Source organism: Penicillium verrucosum (assembly GCF_028828655.1).
Source record: "Penicillium verrucosum strain IBT 35672 chromosome Unknown utg000002l_segment0_segment0, whole genome shotgun sequence".
NCBI lineage: Eukaryota > Fungi > Ascomycota > Eurotiomycetes > Eurotiales > Aspergillaceae > Penicillium > Penicillium verrucosum.
In genome coordinates this window covers 5,537,694-5,559,651 of record NW_026643211.1, presented here as the reverse complement: position 1 = coordinate 5,559,651, position 21,958 = coordinate 5,537,694, and the positions used below count along the sequence as shown (strand labels likewise).

At 49.9% G+C, this 21,958-nt stretch overlaps 8 protein-coding genes across 8 annotated transcripts; 2 read left to right on the top strand and 6 right to left on the bottom strand.

Moving 5' to 3' along the window:
- Positions 1 to 1,481: 1,481 nt before the first annotated feature.
- On the top strand, positions 1,482 to 4,925 carry N7516_007705 (uncharacterized protein; the record flags this gene model as incomplete). Its single annotated transcript, XM_057220425.1, has 7 exons — positions 1,482 to 1,565; positions 1,628 to 1,645; positions 1,716 to 1,737; positions 1,805 to 1,961; positions 2,030 to 2,129; positions 2,194 to 3,084; positions 3,147 to 4,925. The coding sequence occupies 7 exons, from the start codon at positions 1,482 to 1,484 to the stop codon at positions 4,923 to 4,925; spliced, it is 3,051 nt and encodes a 1,016-aa protein (XP_057074516.1).
- Positions 4,926 to 5,429: 504 nt separating this feature from the next.
- N7516_007704 (uncharacterized protein) lies at positions 5,430 to 8,281 on the bottom strand (the record flags this gene model as incomplete). Its single annotated transcript, XM_057220424.1, has 9 exons — positions 5,430 to 5,716; positions 5,778 to 5,867; positions 5,956 to 6,270; positions 6,463 to 6,784; positions 7,140 to 7,188; positions 7,262 to 7,483; positions 7,544 to 7,677; positions 7,730 to 7,823; positions 7,882 to 8,281. 9 exons carry the CDS (start codon positions 8,279 to 8,281, stop codon positions 5,603 to 5,605), a joined length of 1,740 nt encoding a protein of 579 aa, XP_057074515.1. The 3' UTR covers positions 5,430 to 5,602.
- Positions 8,282 to 8,838: 557 nt separating this feature from the next.
- On the bottom strand, positions 8,839 to 11,463 carry N7516_007703 (putative intracellular protein transport protein (Sat1); the record flags this gene model as incomplete). The annotated part of the gene is made up of 3 exons (XM_057220423.1): positions 8,839 to 9,719; positions 9,772 to 10,854; positions 10,920 to 11,463. 3 exons carry the CDS (start codon positions 11,461 to 11,463, stop codon positions 8,839 to 8,841), a joined length of 2,508 nt encoding a protein of 835 aa, XP_057074514.1.
- A 396-nt stretch (positions 11,464 to 11,859) lies between these two features.
- Positions 11,860 to 12,735, bottom strand: rrg9 (mitochondrial ribosome assembly protein RRG9; the record flags this gene model as incomplete). Its single annotated transcript, XM_057220422.1, has 1 exon — positions 11,860 to 12,735. The coding sequence occupies one exon, from the start codon at positions 12,733 to 12,735 to the stop codon at positions 11,860 to 11,862; it is 876 nt and encodes a 291-aa protein (XP_057074513.1).
- A 610-nt stretch (positions 12,736 to 13,345) lies between these two features.
- On the bottom strand, positions 13,346 to 14,965 carry N7516_007701 (MFS transporter; the record flags this gene model as incomplete). Its single annotated transcript, XM_057220421.1, has 1 exon — positions 13,346 to 14,965. One exon carries the CDS (start codon positions 14,963 to 14,965, stop codon positions 13,346 to 13,348), a length of 1,620 nt encoding a protein of 539 aa, XP_057074512.1.
- A 394-nt stretch (positions 14,966 to 15,359) lies between these two features.
- Positions 15,360 to 16,003, bottom strand: N7516_007700 (uncharacterized protein; the record flags this gene model as incomplete). The annotated part of the gene is made up of 2 exons (XM_057220420.1): positions 15,360 to 15,830; positions 15,890 to 16,003. 2 exons carry the CDS (start codon positions 16,001 to 16,003, stop codon positions 15,360 to 15,362), a joined length of 585 nt encoding a protein of 194 aa, XP_057074511.1.
- Positions 16,004 to 16,606: 603 nt separating this feature from the next.
- N7516_007699 (uncharacterized protein) lies at positions 16,607 to 17,098 on the bottom strand (the record flags this gene model as incomplete). The annotated part of the gene is made up of 1 exon (XM_057220419.1): positions 16,607 to 17,098. One exon carries the CDS (start codon positions 17,096 to 17,098, stop codon positions 16,607 to 16,609), a length of 492 nt encoding a protein of 163 aa, XP_057074510.1.
- Positions 17,099 to 18,135: 1,037 nt separating this feature from the next.
- N7516_007698 (WD40 repeat domain-containing protein) lies at positions 18,136 to 21,797 on the top strand (the record flags this gene model as incomplete). The annotated part of the gene is made up of 5 exons (XM_057220418.1): positions 18,136 to 18,181; positions 18,433 to 18,977; positions 19,033 to 19,304; positions 19,357 to 20,196; positions 20,249 to 21,797. 5 exons carry the CDS (start codon positions 18,136 to 18,138, stop codon positions 21,795 to 21,797), a joined length of 3,252 nt encoding a protein of 1,083 aa, XP_057074509.1.
- Positions 21,798 to 21,958: the final 161 nt, after the last annotated feature.

Below are 21,958 nucleotides of genomic sequence, written 5' to 3'. Positions count from 1 at the left end.
ATACTGAGCTGTCAGCTCCTGGGGAGCTGCGGGGCATAAATTTGTAGCTTATGTATTATTCCTGGGTTATTCTCTCTGTTGATAATGATAGAAAACTAGTCCTTTCCTGTAGGCGAGGGATGTCATAGGAGGGCTGTGCGGTGTGTCAACTGCTCCTCAAAGCCCATATATATCTTTCGTTTCTCCTACAATCGTCTTCATTGATCCTCCCTTATAAAACCAATCTCTTTGGGGGAGGGATGTTTCTCCTAGACCGGGGCACTAATAGCTTGCGCACAGGCTTAGATCAATTCCACGAAATTTTATTATGGCCCCCTGCCAGTAGTCTTTCTCTTAGCCCAATTCCATTTCCGAGTGCAGTCGATAATATCTTCCACTCCCATATTCTCCAAGTCTCCTATAGCAGGCTTGATGGTTACTCCGATATTTACTCCTACGACCTTGTGAGGTATATTCGCTAACGAAGAGGGCGACCATTTCCCTGCTAGAATGGGGAGCGTATCGCCCACGCCCTATTAACTGCTGGTAGAAGCTGCAATCTTTTAGAGTATTGGGGCGGTACTCTATATTGGCCGAATGTATGTGAGGTAAATGCGTGTTAGCTGTCAAACACGTGAAGATTCAGTGAATTCGACGAATTAAACTCTCCAGTCCAGGATAGATGTAAGTAAATGAGAAAGCGGCTATGATGAGTCTGATGTTTGCTCCCACGGGCTGCTAAAGAACTTTGCCGAAAATAGCTTAAGGGATTTACTCTACCGAGAGACGCATGCTACCCAGGCTTAGGGAAACAGGAGAGAGAGCCATAGAAATTAGTATCAAGTTGTTCAAATAAAGCAAACTATCAGATACCATAGCCATCCTTACACTGCTAATAGGAGCTGCTACACAGAACATATCGGGTGCAGACGTCACCGAGAATAGTGAGCCACAGGAATCAGGATATTGATTGACTGGATGAGATAGGTTGCTTTGGAGAAGAATTCTTGACTGAGTCATTCTACACGTGACTGATCTGAGCATGATCACTGATCTGAGCCCGTGCTGACATCTACTCAGTGAGCCTGAGCCTGAGCACCCTCATAAAAGCGGCGGCAGCTCAAATAGGAAAGCCCCGCCAGGGAAAATCCGGTACGTATAGCTGCATATATGTTGTATATGTTGTATATAGCTACTAATATCAAGTCAATTGATATTCGGCAAAATCAAGGTCCATGACCTGTGCACCTTCCAGGCCCGAACCGAACATGATCATCTCCACCAATCAGAGGTCTCCATTCCACCAATCCGACCCGATTTATCCACCCGAATCGATGGCTGTGGACCCGTCGAACCGGTGATTCACGTCATTTTCGTCTCCAGGGCCCAGGTTGGCACGGACTGCAGGGACATTCCCCCTCTTAACTTCTTTCCCCTCCTCTCCATCTCCATATATATTGTTATTGATCTGGCATTGACTCGGTTTCTTCTCAATTGCCAATATGGTCTTAATCGATGGGAAAGAAGTCATCACAGCGGAAGAGAAGCGCCTAAAGGAAGACCGCGAGAGAACCAAGTATTGGAAGGTAATGACCTATCCAACTTTTGAACTAGCTCCAAGAAGTTCTTGCTAACTGAGCAAAAACAGCGCTGGGGACCATATGTGGTAAGTCGAGGCCTTGGATGGCTCGGGAACATACATATTAGCAGTGCTAAAAGCTCTTGGATTGGTATAGGCGGAGAGGCAGTGGGCCACAGGTGAGAGCTTTGAGAAACATACCGAATTGAGAAACAACAGGCTAATACCGGATTTGTCATGGTATAGTCAGAGAGGATTACAGTGCAGATGGCGACGCCTGGAGCTACTTCACCCACGATCATGCAAGATCGAGAACTTTCCGTTGGGGTGAAGATGGAATTGCAGGTGTATCTGATACACATGGTATACAGAACATTGCCTTTGCGTTCTGGAATGGCGAAGAGTAAGTCGAGCCTCTGCTTGAATGTTGTGGGTCTGCCTCCCCCGCAATGGAATCTGACTGGAGTACAGCGACTTCCTGAAGGAACGCCTGTTCGGTTTGTCGAACCCTCAGGGTAATCATGGTGAGAGTGTCAAGGAAGCACATTTCCATGTGGACAACACGCCAACGGTAAACTCATTTAAAATCCGATCCAGCTCACCTTTTAACAATGCTGACCCCGAAGTATATATAGCATTCTTACATGAAATTCCTCTACAAATACCCCCAGAGAAAGTTCCCATACCAAGACCTCATTGATGAGAACGCAAAGCGCTCACGTTTGGAGAAAGAGTATCAGATCCTTGATACTGGCATCTTCGACGATAACCGCTACTGGGATATCTTCGTCGAGACTGCTAAGGAGGCCGACGATGAGGAAGAATTGCTCTTCCGTGTAATTGCCTACAATCGCGGCCCAGAGCCTGCTCATCTACACATCGTCCCTCACGTCTGGTTCCGAAACACATGGGCCTGGGGCGATGAGAAGAAACAGGAAAGACCATCTATCAAAAAGGAGGGACCGATGGTAGCCAAATCGGAGCACAGCACAATCGGCGAGCGATATGTCTCCTTTGCACCATCGCCTCCAGTTGGCTCTAGTGATGACGATATTCAGCCCCAGCTGATGTTCACCGAGAACGAGAGTAATGACAAATTCCTATGGGGTACTGAGAACCACACACCCTATGTCAAAGACGCATTCCATCGCCATATTGTCGAAGAGGAGAAGGGCGCTATCAACCCGGACAACGAAGGCACCAAGTTCGCTGCGTGGTACGCCTTCAACAACGGCGAGGGAGTCCCTCCCGGCGAATGCGCCGTTGTCCGTTTTAGAGTGTCCCGCAAGAAGGAAGAAGTCCTGGATGAAGAAGTCCTGGACGATGTGATTGAACAGCGCCGTGCCGAGGCTGATGATTTCTACTACCATCTCAACCCTCTCCCCATGAGTGACGATCTTCGCAACATCCAGCGTCAAGCCTTCTCCGGAATGATGTGGTGCAAGCAGTACTACAACTTCATCTGGGATCAATGGAGCAACGGTGACCCGGCTGAAATCCCCCTCCGCCTGGCCGAAAGGGCATTCGTAATGAGCAGTGGCGCCATTTGTATATCGACGACATCTTATCGATGCCGGACTCTTGGGAGTACCCATTCTTCGCCGCATGGGACACTGCATTCCACTGTATCCCACTGGCTATGATGGATCCCGATTTCGCAAAGAAGCAGCTCGACCTTCTCACCCGTGAGTGGTACATGCACCCGAACGGTCAGCTGCCTGCATACGAGTGGAACTTCGGCGATGTGAACCCTCCCGTGCATGCATGGGCTGTGTTCCGCACGTTCAAGATTGAGCGTAAGATGTACGGACGACAGGATTTGGACTTCCTGGAACGCGTATTCCAAAAGCTGCTGCTTAACTTCACCTGGTGGGTGAACCGTAAAGACTCTGGTGACAAGAATGTGTTTGAGGGCGGCTTTTTGGGACTCGATAACATCGGTCTGTTTAATCGCTCTGAGCCATTGCCCACTGGAGGTGTGCTTGAGCAAGCTGACAGCACTGGTTGGATGGCCTTCTACTCCCTTACCATGCTCAACATAGCCCTGGAGCTGGCCAAGCACCGTCGCATATACGAAGACATTGCATCCAAGTTCTTCGAGCACTTCCTGCTCATCAGTGATGCAATGACCTTCCGTTCGGGCGATGACACTGTGCAGTCACTCTGGAACGAAGAAGACAACTTCTACTACGATGCCATCTCCTATGGCGGACCATGGACCCAACAGCTACCTATTAGGTCCCTCGTTGGTTTAATCCCGCTATATGCGGTTCTCACCCTCGAGCCCGAGCTTATCAACAAGTTCCCTTCGTTCAAGCGGCGAGTGGACTGGTTCATCGAGAACAAGCCGGACATAGCCGAGCGCAACATCGCCAGCATGAAGCGCCGCGGCAAAGACGACCGACTCTTACTAGCCCTTGTCAGCAAAGACCGTCTTGTCAAGATCCTCGAGCGAATGCTCGACGAAACCGAGTTCCTGTCCGAGCACGGTATCCGCTCCATGTCCAAGTTCCACCAAGATAACCCTTACTCCATGGATGTCAACGGGCAAACCTACAAAGTTAACTACGTCCCCGGAGACTCCGACTCCTCCCTTTTCGGCGGCAACAGCAACTGGCGCGGACCCATCTGGCTCTGCGTCAACTTCCTCCTCGTCGAGTCCCTCCTCCGCTTCCACATGTTCTACGGCGACACCCTGCAGGTCGAGTGTCCCAAGGGCTCAGGCGACTACATGCACCTCGGACACGTAGCAGAAGAACTACAGCACCGCATGCAGCACCTCTTCGCCCGCAACGACGAAGGCCGGCGTGCCGTCAACGCCGGCTCAGACCTACTCGATTTCGACGAGCACTGGAAAGACAATCTCTGGTTCCACGAGTTCTTCGACGGCGACAGCGGTCGCGGACTGGGGACATCACACCAGTGCGGATGGACAGGATTAATCGCCAAGATCATCCACGACACCGGTATCAATTGCCGTCTACCGCAGACGCCACGGTCGCCCTTTGCCGCTGCGTCGCACTACTTCGACGATATCTTCTCTCGTTCTGGACGACCGCGTGGCTCGGACCGTCCGTCTGTCCGTCGCTCGTCGACTACTCGTTCCATCGGTAACCGTAGTGACTTCTACTCTGGTGATGCTACGCCTGCTGCGTCGACGGTCTTGGATGAAGATGATGAGAGTCGGGGTCCTAGTCGTGCCGGCAGTCGTAGAGGAAGTGCTGCCGTCCCTGATAACCAAGATCATGTTGATCACTATGTCGAGAGTCAGCTGCAGCGGGTGCGCAGCTCGGCTTCGATTGCTGCGTACGAGGACGAGTTTGAGACGAGGGCTGACAAGGAGAATGAGCGGAATGGACAATCTTAATCCAGCTGTCCCTTCCGTCTTTTTCTCTTTTCTCTTCTCTTTTCTCTTTTCAACTGGTCATTTCCCCATGTGGTTGCTTCTCGACATGATAATACGATCTCCTTCTCTGGTTACTGTCCTGTTTCTTTCCTATTTTTTACACGTGTTGCATCTCCTGCTGTCTATCATTTCCAACACATAGTATTTTCGGAGTATAGTCTTGATTTCTAGTGCATTTGATAGTGAAGTAAACGTCAATAATATCATTAGCCATACAAATAGAAGAGAACCTATCTGCCACCTGTATCTAGACATATCACATCTTCCACACCCCTAGGAGGGAATCAGGATATAAAAATAAGTCATCGCGCAGATTGACCGATCAAAACAGCACGTCCCGTCCACGCGATACGGAAGGCAGGCAGACACGAGGTAAGCAGGTTGAGGGATAATGCGGACTATCAACCTGCTAGGCCAAGGTGCCCAGCGTACCTTGTAGGACCAGTGCAAAGAACGGATGGATCTATAAGACACCAATTATGGATGAATTTGTGCAATTGACAAGTAGTGAGAACAAAACAAAATGAGAGTAGAAAAGGGAATGTTAGAACCCCCTTTCCCCCTACGAACGCTACCGTTCATCCGGGACGATATGCTATAATCTAACCATCCCCTCAAACGCTAAGGCTAATTTACATTTACAAAGCATCGGAAAGAGCCTTGTTCATCTTGGCGATCTTGGAAGAGACGCTAAGGTCAACGGTGCGGTCGCCAATCTCAACGACGAGTCCACCAACGAGGTCGGGGTTGACCTGATCAACAGGGTTAGTAAACAGACACAAAACAAAAGGGTTTCATCCATTAGAAACGCACCTTGGCAACAACCTTGAGCTTCTTGCCCTGGCTGAACTCGGACTTGGAAACAGCCTTCTCCAGACGAGAGATGGTCTTGGCATCGAGCTCCTGCGGACGAAGTTTTAGCTTAGATCCTTGATTTTTTTTTCTTCTGTTCTTTCTGCTGAGACCGAAACGCAGCTCATGGGATTCGTACCTGAGCACTGGTGATGTTGAGGTCGATCTCGCCGCGGTGAGCGCCCATCAGGGTAGCGAACTTCTCGCAGACACCCTCGAGGGAACCGAGACGGTTGTTCTCGGCGAGAGTGTCGAGGAAGTTCTTGAGGATACCGGCCTTATCGGCACCGGCGACCTTAGCGAGCTCCTCGACGATGGACTTCTTGTCGGCGATGGTGAGCATAGGGGCGCGGAGGATAGAGACGAGCTTCTTGTCAGCCTTGATGGTCTCGCCGAGGCTGGCGATAGCACGGGCAGTCTGGTCGAGAGCAGCGGACTTGGTGGAAGCGGTGTACTATTGGTAATCATTGTTAGAGGCGGAATTCATTCGGGGGGTTTGGTTGCGGGTGTTCGTGATTAAGATTTGAAGATTGCTTTTGAAGAGTGGAAACACAACTGTGGGAGGGGTCGGGGAAAGACGGGGGCTGTTTGTCGCGAAAAGTCCAGCAAACAGTCGCGACAAGACAGCGGCAGTGGAGGTGCATACCAGAGCAGTGGCGTAGGTGCCATCAACGCCGAACAGGGCGACGGGAGCGCGGGTCTCCTGGGCCGGGGTGGCATAGGACCTGATGCCGTTAACGGCGGCGGTGCGAGGGACGGAGAACTGGGTGGCACGCAGGCCAGCGCGGGCGAAGCGAGCGGACATCATTGTGCAATTGGCTGGAGGAGTGGCCTCGGGGAGGGAGGAGGGACGCTGAGGGTTGAATGGGGAAGTGATATCGACGTTCGGAGTGCTTGCTTCAGTCAAGGATGCAAGGTTGAGACCTCCGGGCCGAATGTTCCCGTCGTCACGTGCACGCACACAAGGACTAAGTCACGTGTTGGTATAATTGCTTGGCGGTTTCGACATAGCTTCGACATCTTGGAGGTGATTCGGATGTAAATAACTTGCAGAATTTCTACACTGGTGCTGTGTTGTTGATTCTATAAATGTCCACGGGTGAATGAACTATACACTATGCTGATTGCAGGAGCATGGAAGTATAACATCGAAGTCTACACACCATAACCCGCAAACCAAATATAGAAACGTCCTGTTTACAAAAATAAAAATAAAAATCGGAGTTGAAGAAATATCCATGGATCCATGGTTTCGGTCTTCGCGTCTGGTCAATCCCTAAACGCCAGAAAGTCCAGCTAAAATACTTCAATGCACGCCCGCACCCGAAACGCCGTTGAGATATCTTTTCCGTCAACCAGCCAGTATCCCCGACTGCGGAGATCAGATGCAAAACACAATTACTACCCAGGTTCCCCATTCAATCCTCAGTCGCTTCGTAACATACTATCCACCAAATCACCCAGCGGTCCCCAGAAGTCCTTCCCACTGGCCAGCTTGTGCTCATCAATGAACAAGACATAGTGCTTGAAACTGGTGTTGAGATGAGGCTCGAGGCCGAGGTGCACTACCACTGGATAATGGTGGCAGTAGATGTGGGCGTAGACACGGTATAGACGCTTGAAGATCTGACGGAGAAGACTGGGGAAGGTCTTGGGGAATGGGACACCTGGAAGGAAAACACGGGTGAGCAATAGGTCTATATAAACGGATGACCGCTGAGACATACCGATCCGGCTAGGGAACATTTGTTCGTTGTCGACGTTGCTCTGCACCCAGGCCATCAAGTGCTCAATATATTCCGGGGCAGACATCTTGGTCGGCCGCTTGAAATTCTCCGAGTCTTGCCAGAGGTACTCGAACCTATCCAAACTTGTAAGCCGGGAGACAACGACTTGCCGAGGAAGCACCGTACTCATCTGTAGCCTTCATCTCGGGACATGTCTGCGGTGAGCAGAACTCAGTTATTGACCCGTAGAGAAGGTTGATCTGGTTGTAGAAGTCGACAACTAAATCGCCAAACCATTAGCAGATGCACCCAGCACAACGCCGGAAGATGTGCCTTACTGTTGACGGCGAGCCATTCATTCTGATCTTCGCCTTCGGGCAGCTTTACAGCTTTGCGCAAGCTACCACTTCCAAGTGTGGCCTCGGCGAACTGTCGTAGCTGATAACTGCTTGTGCCCTTGGCGGCCGAGCGGGGCTTGAAGGGGGCGCGTGTGCGTGCATTGCTGGGAGGTGTTAGTCCAAAGCAGCCTTGTTTTAGTGCGCGCACCGCCGGCGACAGATAAGATGGGGGCTCTGAGAGGGGGATATGAGAAGTGCGAGTGGTCTGATATAAAGCGGGAGGGCTGATAACGGAAGGGGGGTGGGATTGCGGGGAGCAAGAGGTAGGCTCCCCAGGGGAAGGGAAATGGACAACGGGAGGGGTAGCGGGGACAGACATGGTGGTGATGAACGAAGCCATATTCTTTCAGGCTCGAGAAAAAAAAAAGAATCCTTTTCGGGTTTGCGCTGATCGCGATGTGCCTACATTCCCATGTCAGATATCAGTTGCTATCCAAGATTTGAGGAATGTCATCAGATATGGAGATGTGTTGACATGTAGATAATGCCAATGGACCGTACCTGACAATGATTCTGGATGATATATGTCTGAGAGAAACTTTGGAACGCGCAAGGAGAGAGATGTTATCGTGTTTCAGCTCCCAAGTTGATAATGTGAGATCCGATCCGTTGACTGACCGCGTTGCCCCAGTTACCGCATATACGTCACAGCTAGAAGAGTATATTTTAGTTACATAGTTACATATGTTAGTTATCTTAGTAGACGAGTAGAACTATGTAGTTATTTTACGAATTCAATTTTTATATCAATTATACAGGGGGAATCCAGAGCCTGGTGGGGGGAAGGGGGGTTCTCCCTCGATGGTACAAGGGGAATATTTAATCACACAAAATAAAATCAAGCATAACCTGCACGGCAGGCAAGCACATGTGTACATCTAGTGTAAGTCTAGACTTCTAGATTGGGTAGCCTTCATTCTCCTCGGGCAATCGTTCTCGGACAGTCTCTCCGTAAACAGTCAACGGGATAGCGATCTCAAATGATTCACAGTTCAAATGCTCCATAGCAGATAACACTGTGCCACGATCATCCGATGAAAAGGCCTCGAGTAACCGAGTGCCCGAGGGTTGGGCCCCTTGCTCACCTCGAACACTAGATGTCACAAATTCGAACCGCAGTTCCCAGTCAAGAGTTACACCGCTCGTCAATATTGAGGGTGTGGCTGTGATAGGGATAGCAGGGCTGAAAGCCACCCGGGTGGCATGGAGTGTGTTCTCGAACAGGGAGGCATGAATGCGCCGCGTGGTTCGGTGGATGCTAGCATTGGACCGGATGGCCAAAGTAGGGGTGACTTTTTCGGACGTCTCTAGCGAGGCACGTACAGCGTAGCATGGAATTGTGGCATTGCCAAAATCCATAGTGGCGATGATTGTCTCTCCAAGTCGGTGAACTGGTCGGTTCAAGACGACCACTGCAATACGTTTACCTTCGCGGGCAATCTCAAAGCGATTGGGACTCCGGCGAGAGTTCACGGCCTGGTTGCTGCGAAGGATAGCGAAGTCGATGATATCCTTGGTAGTAAGCAACTGGGGTAAGCCTTCAACGCTAGGTCGTCTCGAGGGCATAGCACCAGGTGGGAACAGCGTGTTGGAACGCGCACGTTGGTCCAAGATTTCATCCACAAAACCAAGGAAATCAGCCGCGGAATGGTGAGATTTGCTAATACTTTGGTTTTTTGTCATCACAGGCATCACTGGCCCAACCTTTTGCACCTTCGCTTCATCCCGTAGAAGTACGTAAGGTGACATTAAGTCATGCCCAAGGATATCTCCCTTTTCTATAAAAACGTGAGAATTGGGATTGAAAGCGAAGTGGAGGATGTAACTTACCATTCACGCCGCTGAAAACGCGGAAGGGTATGTTGATGCGGTTGACCTTTTGGGGCTCGTTGGGTCCGCTAGTGCGCTGGGTCCCAATGACTAAATTATATGAGATCTTGATTGCTTTCCCTTTATGACTCGCCGGGAGTCCTTTGGGAAGGGTGAATGAGAAGGAATATGACTGTTCCTCCCCTGGTGCCAGTCGGAGGTCAACAAAAAGCAGCGATTGTGAGGTGGACAACAGCGGAATTGATCTCGACGATGTAACACCACGCATTTCTCGTAGACCATCCAATTCGTTGTTTGAAAGAAGGCCATTGATAGATTCCTCAATGGTGTTCCATTTGAGTGCGCCCCAAAACCCACCAGTTTTACGTGGTCGCTCGGCTGTTGGCGTTGGGCGACCAGGAAGTCCGCCTGAACCCGGTTGGCCACCAACAACTCCCTTTCGCTTGACTTCGTCGAATGCTGACTGGTTCACTAACGATCCATCGACCGTGAATGATGCATTAACCTGCGCATAGCCCATCAGCAGCGCCTGGCTGTTGGAGGCTTTGGTGGGAGATGCAACTACACTCGATTGGTGCCGCGCGTGCCGCATGGGAGTGGGAGCTCGCGCACCCTGTACGGAATAATTTGTGTACTCGGACCCGAGGGTCTCGGTGGAGTGGTCGCTGGCGGAGTAGAACTCGCCGCTGCTCCGGTTGCTCCCATTCACGCTTGTGGCTGATATAATCCGGGTTAGTTGCTGGTGCGCCGGCCCAGTCAGCCCATGTGCGTCTCTAACAGTGGGTCTCCCTCCAGTTGATGATGTACCGTTTGTTGTCGCCGACTTTGGTGATGGAGTATGCACAGTGCGATTGTTAGTTGAATCGGTCGAAGGCGTCGCTGGAAACTTAAAATCGAGGGGAGGTGGTTGAGGCCGTCGTGAAGGTGTACGCAATGGCTCTACTGCGCCTATTGGACTAGTTGCTAGAGAGCCAGCGCCGCTGGCTCGCCCCAAGTGGGAGGTATCAACTCTCAGGCTGCCATTGGGATGCTCGTTAGGAGCCTCGGTCAATGGAAATGGAAAGGCATGAGAGGGGGATCTCGCTAATGAGGGACAGTTATTAGTTAAAGAGCCCCTTAATCACATATTTGTACTGTCCACCATCTACCTTTTTTGTAAGAATCCTCATAGCTATTGTTCCTTCGCGGCAGAACCTGGAGACTCGCCGAGCGCCCATGACCCCTGGCTGGCTGATGTCGATTATAATGGTGCGGGGAAGGCGTCGGATCGAGTTGACCTTCGCTATCAATGGATAGGATGGAGACGGATCGTTTATGGTTGTGGCCCGGTTGCCATGCTCGTGGTGTGGAGGGGCCGTTGTTCGGAGGGAAGCTATGGGAGCCGACCAACGGAGAGCTCAGGGACGAGGCCGCCCGGTGAGAAGGCTTTCGTTGCGAGCTGGTCGAGTATGATCGCCGACCAGAAAAGAGAGCTTGTGGTGATTTGAACCCGAAGAAAGATTCCGAGTTCGAGTTGGGTGTGTGGTTCGCGACTCGAGAGATCTTCCGTGAATGTTGACTTCCTTCGCCGCCATTATTGGCATCAGCACCAGTGGCGGCCACGTTCTTGAATGTTATAGTGCATTCCACATTCTCTCCTGCAAATATAGTCTGGTCCTTCCATTTCACGAAGACTTGGATGTTGGATGGCATGGCGGTTGTGTCAGCATGTGGGCTGCAGTTCGAGGGGGGCCAAGGCCTGGGGGGAATTGCCGGCACGATGAGCTGTAGTTAGGTCGAAGCTTGGTGAAATGTGCCGCCAGTAGCATTCTGTCAACCCGAATGAAGCATGCTGGTTGCAGAGTTGAAGATGTGTTGGCGAGGGAGTTGCGTGGCGATGATATCCTTGCTCCTAGCTCCACCCCGAACTACGGGCTAAATGACATATGATACCCACCCTTCACTGTAACGAACTAGTACTAGTTACAACATATAGTAAATATGTGGTTCATTCCCAAGATTAAAGCAGAAGAAGGTCAGAGATGATATTAATTTATTGTACAGGCGCAAATTAAAACATATATAACATAGTATAATATACACAGACGACTATCTTCGCTCGCGATTGTTGTCATCATACAGCACATGGAAGTCGGAAAGTGTTCGCGTCCGATCAGTCGAAGGGCGAAGACCAAGCTCAGCCATGCGACTCCAGATTCTATCGTGTCGGTTCTCCCATCGCTTGCGCCGATTCTCCATCTCGTCCTCCGATGGGCGCCATTTGCTCTTCAAAATTCGGCGAATAGCTTCCGGGGACATCTCAAACTCCTCTGCGAGGACAGCAGTCGTGAATTGTTCTGGAGCCTTCGCATGAAGATGACGGATTCCATCGAGTGCATCAGGTGAAAGCTTTTTGGGTGGGTTCCAACCACCGGCGAACTTCTCCTTCAAAGCCGCTTTTTGCACTTGCCAGCTCTCAGGCTTTCTCTTTCCCCTATTCTCCGAGAACTGTTTCGATTTTTGGGCTCTGTCTTGCCAATCCTTGCGAGGTTCCTTTTTGGCCTCCCTGCGAGTCTCGTTGCGGAAAGCTCTGCGCTCTCTGTCGGTTCTTCCAGTACTATCTGGGTCCCTTTGCTGGTCCTTGGGGTGACGCTTATGATTATTCCATCCACTTTTCTTGCCGGATGAGTCGTAATCTTTCATTTTCGGTGTTTTGTGTTGAGAAGGCACGGTGTTATCAGCGGCGGCCGGGGTTTCAGGGGCTGCAGGCGTTGGTTCGTCATTCTGGGTATCACCCAAGCGCGGCATTGAATTGAAGAATCGTTGAAGATGGACATTTGAAGGGGAAAGAGGACGAGAGGCAAGAGGTCGGTGATAGGGGATTATTGAAGAAGCGCGCAAGTTACTGGTGAGCTGAGAGCGGAAAACATTGCGCAGAACTGCAGGTAGGGCCAGCCTCGATGAGGCAGCACATTTAGTAGCCATACTGGAAATCGCCTGCAGATGGAAAAAGAGGGAGTAACAGCCAAGCAAAGTTCAAAATGAATGAATGGGAGAGATCTGGAAGTTCGGTGATGGGAAAATATCCAGTGGCGATAAGATAACCAAATCAAAATGTTAGTGGCCTGAAGAATATGGCAGAACAGTTTGTACGCACTATTAATTTGAGCTTTTCGATTTATGTATAGAAGAGTCAGCCACAAACGCTGTCATGACTTTTTCGTACTCTTTTCTGGGTCTTTCTATAATATTTCCCCCTTAATTAGTGTTGTAGCTAGAGTATAGACGGAAAAAGGCTTGACATGTGCAGACGACTTTTGAAAATATATAATCCCCAACTTGTACACACTATGTGCCTAGTTCTAAACCAAATGGCTCTACCTGTATCGGATCATACAAAGCAAGGCAAGCAAGGAGATTCCACGACAAGTGCGGCACATTAGACATTAGATCCGTATGCAAGGGGCCCCTAGATTTGCTGCTGTCTAAAGGGAAGCTGATCAAATGGCTGGTGCACCCGCTCTATGCGTTCTCATATATCCGCTAAATGACAATCTCGCGATATTTAACATTCATGGTTGTAATGGACAATGGGTTACTTTTTTTCTGAAGTTTGACGCACACTCCTCACTTGCGTCTGCTGCCTGGCCTCTGACTCCATCTCAGCTGTTTCAAGATATCGTTTCATGATGGCGCTGGCTTCAGCGGCATAGTGACTGCGCTCACGAATCGGGGAACCATACCGATGGAATAAAAATGGCATCGGAAGACACGCTAGGGCAAGAAATGCTGGAATTGAAGAGGCCCAGTGAATTCCCAGATCCCGATACATGTAGTTTGTGAAGAGCGGAAAGGCAGCTCCAAACACAGATCGCAATAGAGAATTTGCTGCCAACACGGAAGCGGCATAGATGGTATAGGCATCGACGAGGTAGTTCAAAACAGCAAGGAATACCGTCACCATTCCAAAACCAAATGGAACTCCTGCAGCGATGGGAACCATCCAGTGAATAGACGGGGAATTAGTCCATGCAAACCAGAAAAGACCCACAGGAAGGGCAATGGCTCCTAAGAATGCGTCCGGTAGACGATCCTCTGGTGATAGATTGCCTTTTGACTGTAGGAACTTTCTTTTGTACCGTTGATACATGGGGACTGTATACACAGTGGCACCCATAATCCCAACCATGATTCCGAGAAATGTTAGGCCCGTGGTACCCTCGCCCCATCCACGAACCTTTCCAAAGACAATAGGATATGCTGCCAAAAACATGTACAGTGTACCATAGATAATAGCGAGATACAAAGACAACAATAGCACGATTGGCTCACAAAAGAGCAAGACCCATGGCCGTGATAGGGCAACGCTCAATACTTTGGTCATAGGAAGCTTCCCTTGTCCCATGTCCACTTTGCTGCGGTACACGCGTTCAGTAGTCTTTGAGAGGGCCTGGGCGCGTTCTCGCAAGAGGACCGGCGCATAGGTCTCGGGTAGGAATAGGTACATGGCTACCAACATAGCGCCCGATAATGCGACCAAGAGCCATTCCACCTCGCGCCAGCCTGCGCCCTCGGCCAAAAAGCCTCCAATAACAGGCCCAAGAGCCGGTCCCATAAATGGAGCACCTGCATACAGACCAGCCGCAAACCCTCTCTCGACAGCTGGGAATGTATCGGCGATCACACCACCAGAAATGGCCATTGGCGCTGACCCAAAGCTACCAGCGAGAAACCGAAAGATGATGAGAGATTGTATGTTTGGCGAAGCGGCTGCACCGGCTGTAAAAGCTGTCAAAGCGATCGCGTTTATGAGAAATACGGGACGACGTCCGTATGTTTCACTCAGCGGTGCCCACAGGAGAGGGCCAACAGCAAAACCGACAACAAACACAGAGACACCCAGCAATGAGAGCTCCTCATTCGTATCAAGGGATTTGACAACTTCCACCAGGCCTCCCGTATAGGCAGAGGAGATGAGAGAAACCGTTAGAGTTGCAAGAGAAACAATGATCGTGATGGTCCATTTCGAGGATTTACTGAAGGCGAATGGATTGAGCTTGTCGTTGGTAAGCCAGGAAACAACATATGGGTCATCTTCCGTGCCAGACCCTGGGTATGTGTGGTCGATATTGTGCTCGCTGATGCCGGTCTTCAACGCCATACGCCACAAGGGAATTGTGGAAGGCCGAGGCTCCTCGGCCATAGGTGCTGCCATTTGAAGCCGTCAAGGATGTTCGAAAAGTTGATCTTAGCGAATTTGCCGTATTCTGCCCAGTGGCATTTAAAAGTTCATGGACGGTCGGATATACTTGAGACGGAAGGGATGATCAATTATATACAGAGAGACAAGCCCTGTAAGGGAAAACCTTATCCTATTTTGGATAATCCATGGATCTTACCAAGTTCTGCATCTATTGGAATGTGGCGTCTTTCACGATCGCGCGTAGAATATGTCGAATTTGTCAAGGCAATGTACAATGTAGGGCTACCACTTAGTTAATTAAATCAATACGAGATTAAAGTTTAAATATCCCCTAGACAGGTCTAATTAACTGACGGAGTACTTGGTATCAAAAGTGAAGATGAGATATAAAGGACACTAGTGAAGATCATCGTTCTAGCTCAAATAGTTGGATATGAAGCCATCGGTAGGCCAACTCTGCCTGCGAAATCCCAGTATCCTTTGACAATTGGACAAAAGCTGCCAGTGCTTTCAACATGCAAGGTTTGTTGTATAAGGCATTGTACATCTTGGCCGTGTAAGTCCAGGAGTTGTTCGGGGGCTTTGGCCAGAAATCCACCTGAAATTGGGCTGTATGCATAGAACGCAACGCCACGTTCCACTTGCGTAGGACTAGCATCAGCTCTGTCTCGGTACGCCGAGAAATGGCATTATAGTTGCCCTGGTAAACGGAAGGTATCACGAAGTTGTTTTCCCCTGCCACTCGAATAACCTCTTCGACCTCATCTGCGTTGAAATTTGATAACCCGATTGCCGGTTTTGTACAGCGTATTGATTCCCGACAGGATGTTTTAACTGGGGTGCCACGACATGGGGCATGTATGTAAAACACATCAACCTATAACTAACATCAATTAACATACATTTTCAGCACATTTTTTTTCTAGGGCCATACACTGCTGGTTTTCTCTCTTCGTAACTTTTCACAATGTTCTCCTCAGTTGGCTCCAGTTGTGATAGCCTTCCGCTAAATTTCGTGTCGATGGTGAAGCGGGTGGCTGCATCCGCCATAACTATATATCTCAGCTGTGTCAATGGTTTGGACCCCTTCATTTTCCAAGTACTGCAAGACCTCATTCCGTCTCTAGAGTGTGGCCTCCTATAGTTGACGAAAAAGCCACCATATACGATTTTGACATTGTTAATTATGAAGGGAGCCTTGAATTTGAAGCTTCTAATGCTTTTAGAGACCGGAGTTCAATCATTTAAATGGAAATGACCTGTTATAATCACTATATATCCGGTGAAGAAACCAAAGTATAACAAGGAATGTTAACGGAAAAAGTAGCTCACCGTAAATTCATGCCAGATCAAAGTTCTCCACAGTTTTTCACATCTTTCTGTCTTCCAGCTGGGTATGTGCTAGTATGTATATTGTATGTGATATATTACTATAACACGGGAAGTATGCAAGGGGTAGATCCTAGATCTCAAACTAGGCTGGGATAGTAACTATACCGCCTATCACTTTCCTCCCAGCCTATTCCCTGATGCACCGTGAAGATATTATCGGGATCCACTTCTTTTTTGAACTTAAGAAGCCGATCATAGTTGTCCTTCCCTCAGAATGTGCTAATAGGATCTGGCTCGAACACGTCTCCTTTCAGATATCTGCTACGGTAGATGGTTCATTCTCATCTGCCCATGCTCGTTTATAAATGACATGCCACAATCCATCACGCCACGCGAGTGTGACCGAGAGGATCCGGGGCCACCGTCTTGATCCATATCCGGAAGGTGCTTCGAGTACATGAATGGAGTGGTGAGGCAGACAAGTAGCGGGGGCAGTGAAAGTGAAGAATTAGTCTTCTGATCAAGGGTAAGCATAATATCATTGAGCACCTCAACGAGCCTGTGTTTGTTAGCCGTCCCCTGAAAATTGACATGGGGACCAATACGCGACGACATGGAGGCAGCCGCTTGATAGTGGTTTAGCGACATGGTCTCCAGCGTGTCCATACTCTGCATCAACTCTCCAAATCCGGCAAAGGTTGTCAGATTTTGGGACGCAGTGGTACCAGAATGGAGAGCAAAGTCTAGGATTGGCTTCATTGACTCCTCTGCCTGCGTATGGTTCATCATTGATATCGCCATAAACAGGGTCATTGGCTGTATGCTGTCGTTTCTTTATGGACTCAGGAACTGCGTTGGGCGATCTTTAGCGCTGGCAGAGATCAGGAGGGTGACCGCTCGCATTGTCGAATGTTTCCATCTTCAAACTGCCAGCTCAAGTATCCCTCAACCGACCGGCTGGCTTTCATTGGGTCCCACCCCCGGACTTGAACCTTCTTTTCTCCCCGACGGAGGAATAAATAAAAGTGTTTTACTATTCATGCCCTTTGTCTGGTAGCCTACTTAAATGGGTAATGTATTAGATTTGTGATAGTGGCTGTATGGATGTTCTGGCCTTTAACGGTACATCCACCGCGGGTGTTGAAGTTGGAAGTTGACGCTTAAATATGCAGCTTTTCATGGCAGTGAGATACGACCAATGACTGGAGCACTGTTATTGTCTGGCGAGATGTTAGAGCCCTGTACTTCATAATTCGTTGATCTGTGTTGTGTGGTTGGTAGAGATGGACAAGTATGGCTGCCAGATAGTTAAGTATAATGTCGGAGTTAGTGATGTATCGCAATAGACTGGTCACATTATGCCGTGAGATTAGGGCATCGGAGGGGCACGAGATACTCGAGGCACGTGAGACTGAAGGTGTACAACATACAAAGTCTGGATTTGCTTTAGTTTAGGACCAACCTGGGAACCTCCTTCCAAGGTTTGGTTCTGAGCTGATCTGAGCTGATCTGATTTGATCTGATCTGTGATATAACCACGTCTAAAATCCCACGTCTAACATCCCACGTACAACATACCATACTTCCATCAGAACTCACGTTGAGCCGAAGGTCCGGGTTAGTGCGACGACCTGTGCGTACACGACCCACCGTTCATCTCACACTTTTCCCCAGATCGAGAAGAGTTCAAAGATCTCGAATCTCTGGATAAGTGAGAACCTGGCAATTCCTCAAATCCAGGCTAATCAGAAGCCAAGCATAATTCCATATAACCCCATGGAGCCAGGGGGAAGCAGAAATCCAAGGTTCAAATTCCTCTGATCCACTGGAATGATCTGCTTTATCGCGGAATGAGCCTCGTGTTTGTTTCTTTCTCTCTTCCTATACGCTCTTTTGGTGAGTTCTAGATTTGTGTGTGTGTATGTTGTACATGGAGATCGGACTTGGCTGATCAAAGCTTCATTTCAGCTTGCCCCCACTAATTCTACTATCCTTCCACACTCTCTCCTGAGCGCTCCCGAGATAAAATTTCCGACGCCTACTACGGCCTGACTGGCATCTACGAACCTACCTTATGAACTTGGCTTGAAATATAAATATCCCGCGCTCTCAGTGGACCTTGAATCACCGATCGCCTCCTTCCCGAGGATATGGCTACCACCGCCCCCTCAGTGCGAAAAGCAAGCTTGCTGGACCAGGCGCATCCTTGAAAATCACTCCTTCGAACTCTCCAATCCTCCGACCAGGCACGCGATCCCCTAGCAAAACCTCCCATCAATCCTCCTTGTCTCTCCAGACCGTTATCGGCACAACAACAACCACTCCCAATGGCTTTTCAAGCCATGACCAGAGCAGAAGCTTTGCGCTATGCGCTGGATCAGCAGCGGTTCTTGCAGAATTGGACGAGAACGATAATATAACACAGCGCTTCTTCCGAGCCCGGCCCTCCGCAACAAGTGTCAACCCGTCAACTTCTTTTTACAACCATTCGACTCCCCCAGCCACCCCAGACCCGAGATCGCGATCCCTTTCCCATATCCGGTCCAATCCACACCTTAATCTTCACAATGGGTCTCCGTCAAACGAAGCCATCGACAGCGGCAGTCCACGTGGATGGTCTTCGAGGGAAAGAATCAAAGCAGTAACGAGTGTTTCGATCAGCCCGAATGGAAGATTCCTCGCAGTGGGAGAGGTACGTGGGGGAAATTGAGATAAATAATTGCACCACAGCAGCTGACAACTTCAAGACTGGTTACAATCCTCGAGTTTTGATATTTTCGACAGCGAGAGATGCTTTGCCGGATATTCCCCTCTCAATTCTGAACGAGCATACGTTCGGTGTTCGCAGCCTGGCGTTTAGCCCCGACTCTCAGCATTTGGCAACACTCGGCAACCCGAACGACGGATTTCTCTTTATCTGGACAATCAACCTCAAAAATGGGTCGGCCAAGCTACACTCCGCGAATAAATGCACTTCATTTATTAAGGATATGTGCTGGGTCGGCCAGAGCTTGGTGACGTATGTTTGATTGGATGGTGATAACTAGCACCCAACTAATGTCTTTGTTTAGAACCGGTCTGCGACATGTTAAGGTCTGGCGTCTTCCAACAGTGATTCGGCCTGTTTCACCAACCAAGACACGTTTAAATGTCGAGGGAGCTGGCCCCTCACCCAATCCTGCCCCAAAAGCACTTTCTGGCAGGAATTGTCTACTTGGCGCGCTGGGCGACAACACCTTCACCTGTGTGAACAGTATTTCCTACAACGAGGCTGTGATCGGCACAGATTCAGGCGCGGTTTGTTTTCTCGATGATCGCGAAGGATCGCAGAAGATGATCACGGTAAAGCAAGTTGGATTCAGCATCACCTCGTTGGCCGTGGACTTTGACCAAGAATCCATATGGCTAGGCGGACGAGGAAGGCAAATGCAGCGGGTGCCATTTGAGGTTCTACGATCATCCGGCTCATCTACGCCGATGTCTCCTGTGCGCCTTGACAAGAGTGCGCTTGACAAGAAAAGCAAGTCACCGGCGATTACTTGTATGGGGTCTCTTAACTCCCATTTGGTCACCGTTGAATCCACCCGCGCGATTCATGTCTATCCGATTGACACTTTAGGCGAAGATGGTGAACAGGAGGAGGGCGAGGCTTCCATGCCGGCCCATCGGGACCCGATTCTCGGCATTTGCCGCATGGATTTCCCCAATGATTTGTCTGCGGACTTCTTCACATGGTCTCGCAATGGTTCAGTGAACTTTTGGGATGCCCAGGGGAGGTGTCAAGGATCTAAAAATATCGACCTGGACCAATTTCCAGGAAAGGAAGAAGATTCGGCAAACGAACTCAAAGTTTTGAGGGCCGCCGAAAATGCGCACTGGTTTGTCTCTGCTGACAAGTTTGGTGTATTGAGGTATGTGCAAATATGGGATAGTGACCAAGATCTTTGACTGACTCTGGTGCAGAATATTTTCGAATTCCGACTGGGCTTGCCTCAACGAGGCGCGCGCCCATGGTGGAGAGATCACGGATGTGGCCATCCAAGGAATGGACGATACCTGGTTGATAGCTAGTTCTGGACGTGATCGGATGGTGCAACTCTTCGAGAGACGAGACACCGAGTTACAGTTGATTCAAACCATGGACGATCACGTCGGAGCTGTTGGACAATTGATGTTCATCAACGAAGGCGAAAAGCTGCTTTCGTGCTCCGCAGACCGCACTGTTGTTATACGAGAGCGTGCGACACGCGAGGTGGATGGTGGCACATCTGTTGCATACCTCATATCCAGGGTCATCACTCAAAAGTCCTCCCCGGTGTCAATGACACTTTGTCCAGATGACTCGAACATTCTATACCTTTCTACCATGGATCGTTGTGTTTCGAAATTCGACATCCCTTCCGGGCATCAACTTCACTGTTTTAAGGCATCTGATTCGGAGACGGCCGATGCGGTGATTTTGGGCTCGTTGACAATTGCATCAGAAATCTCAGGCCAGACCCCGAAGGTCCTTGTAGGTGTTTCGAGCACCGACAAATCTATTCGCGTCTACGATCTAGAGCGAGACCAGCTCCTCACTGGTGAATTTGGCCATACGGAAGGCGTCACCGACGTGTTACTCCTGGAGGAGCGTGATAAATCCGATGGGTCCCAAACCAGGCGCACAGTGGTCAGTGCTGGTATGGATGGTATTTTGATGATATGGAACCTATCTGTCCAGCAACAGGTCTCACCAGACCTCGTTGGGAATACACGCGAGGACGATGAAAACCCGGTAAAGGAACCAACAGCGGCGAGGCCTCCTCTCCGAAAAGTCCTTTCCCGCAGTGAGCTCGCCGGATTTCAACGACCAGATAGCCCCAATCCTACAACACCAACACCCATACGCGAGCACTCTCCAACTCTACTCCGCAAGCTGTCTCGACTATCACTAGCACCATCATCACTTAAAAACCACGCCGTTTCAGAAACATCATCCCCACCAAACCGCCTCTCCCCAACACCGGGACCAGGCACACCGCAAGACCGACGTCGCCGCTCTCCATCCCCAGTCAGCCCGAAATCCAAAACCCCAACACCGCGAAAACCGCACAGCGCAAGAACCACCAACCGCCGCACATCCCTCGACTTCCGCAACCGCGGCAAAACAACACCCCGCAGCGAGTTCGGAAGCCTGGATATGTCCACCGAGCAGCTATGCCGGAGTCTACGAGCCTATCGCAAGAAACTCAACGGCTCGAATCAACGCATGCAAGCGCAAAAGGAGCTCGAGCGCGAGCTCAGTCTCACACTCCGCATTGTGGGTGGTCGTGGACAGAGTAGCGATGAGAGCGCCGAGACTGAGACGGATAGTAGCGGGAAAGATATGGAGCGAGAGCAGAAACAGAGCTACTCGGCCATGCCAAAGTCGCCTCGGATTCCTCACCGTATGCCGTCTACCCCGTCGTTGCGGCATAAGGGGACGCGGCAGGTTTCGCGGAGTCGTTCTTCCGATACGAATGAGGAGGAATGAACTCCGTTCTCTCAATGTGGATTTTATTCTGCTTTGAGGAGAAGTACTGCATTCTTGGTTTTCCATGGCTTCGGTCGTGGAATTGCTACGGCGCTTCTATATCACCTAACCTACCCCTGATCGTTCTTTTTTTTTTTTTCTTTTTTTTTTACCAGCATTTT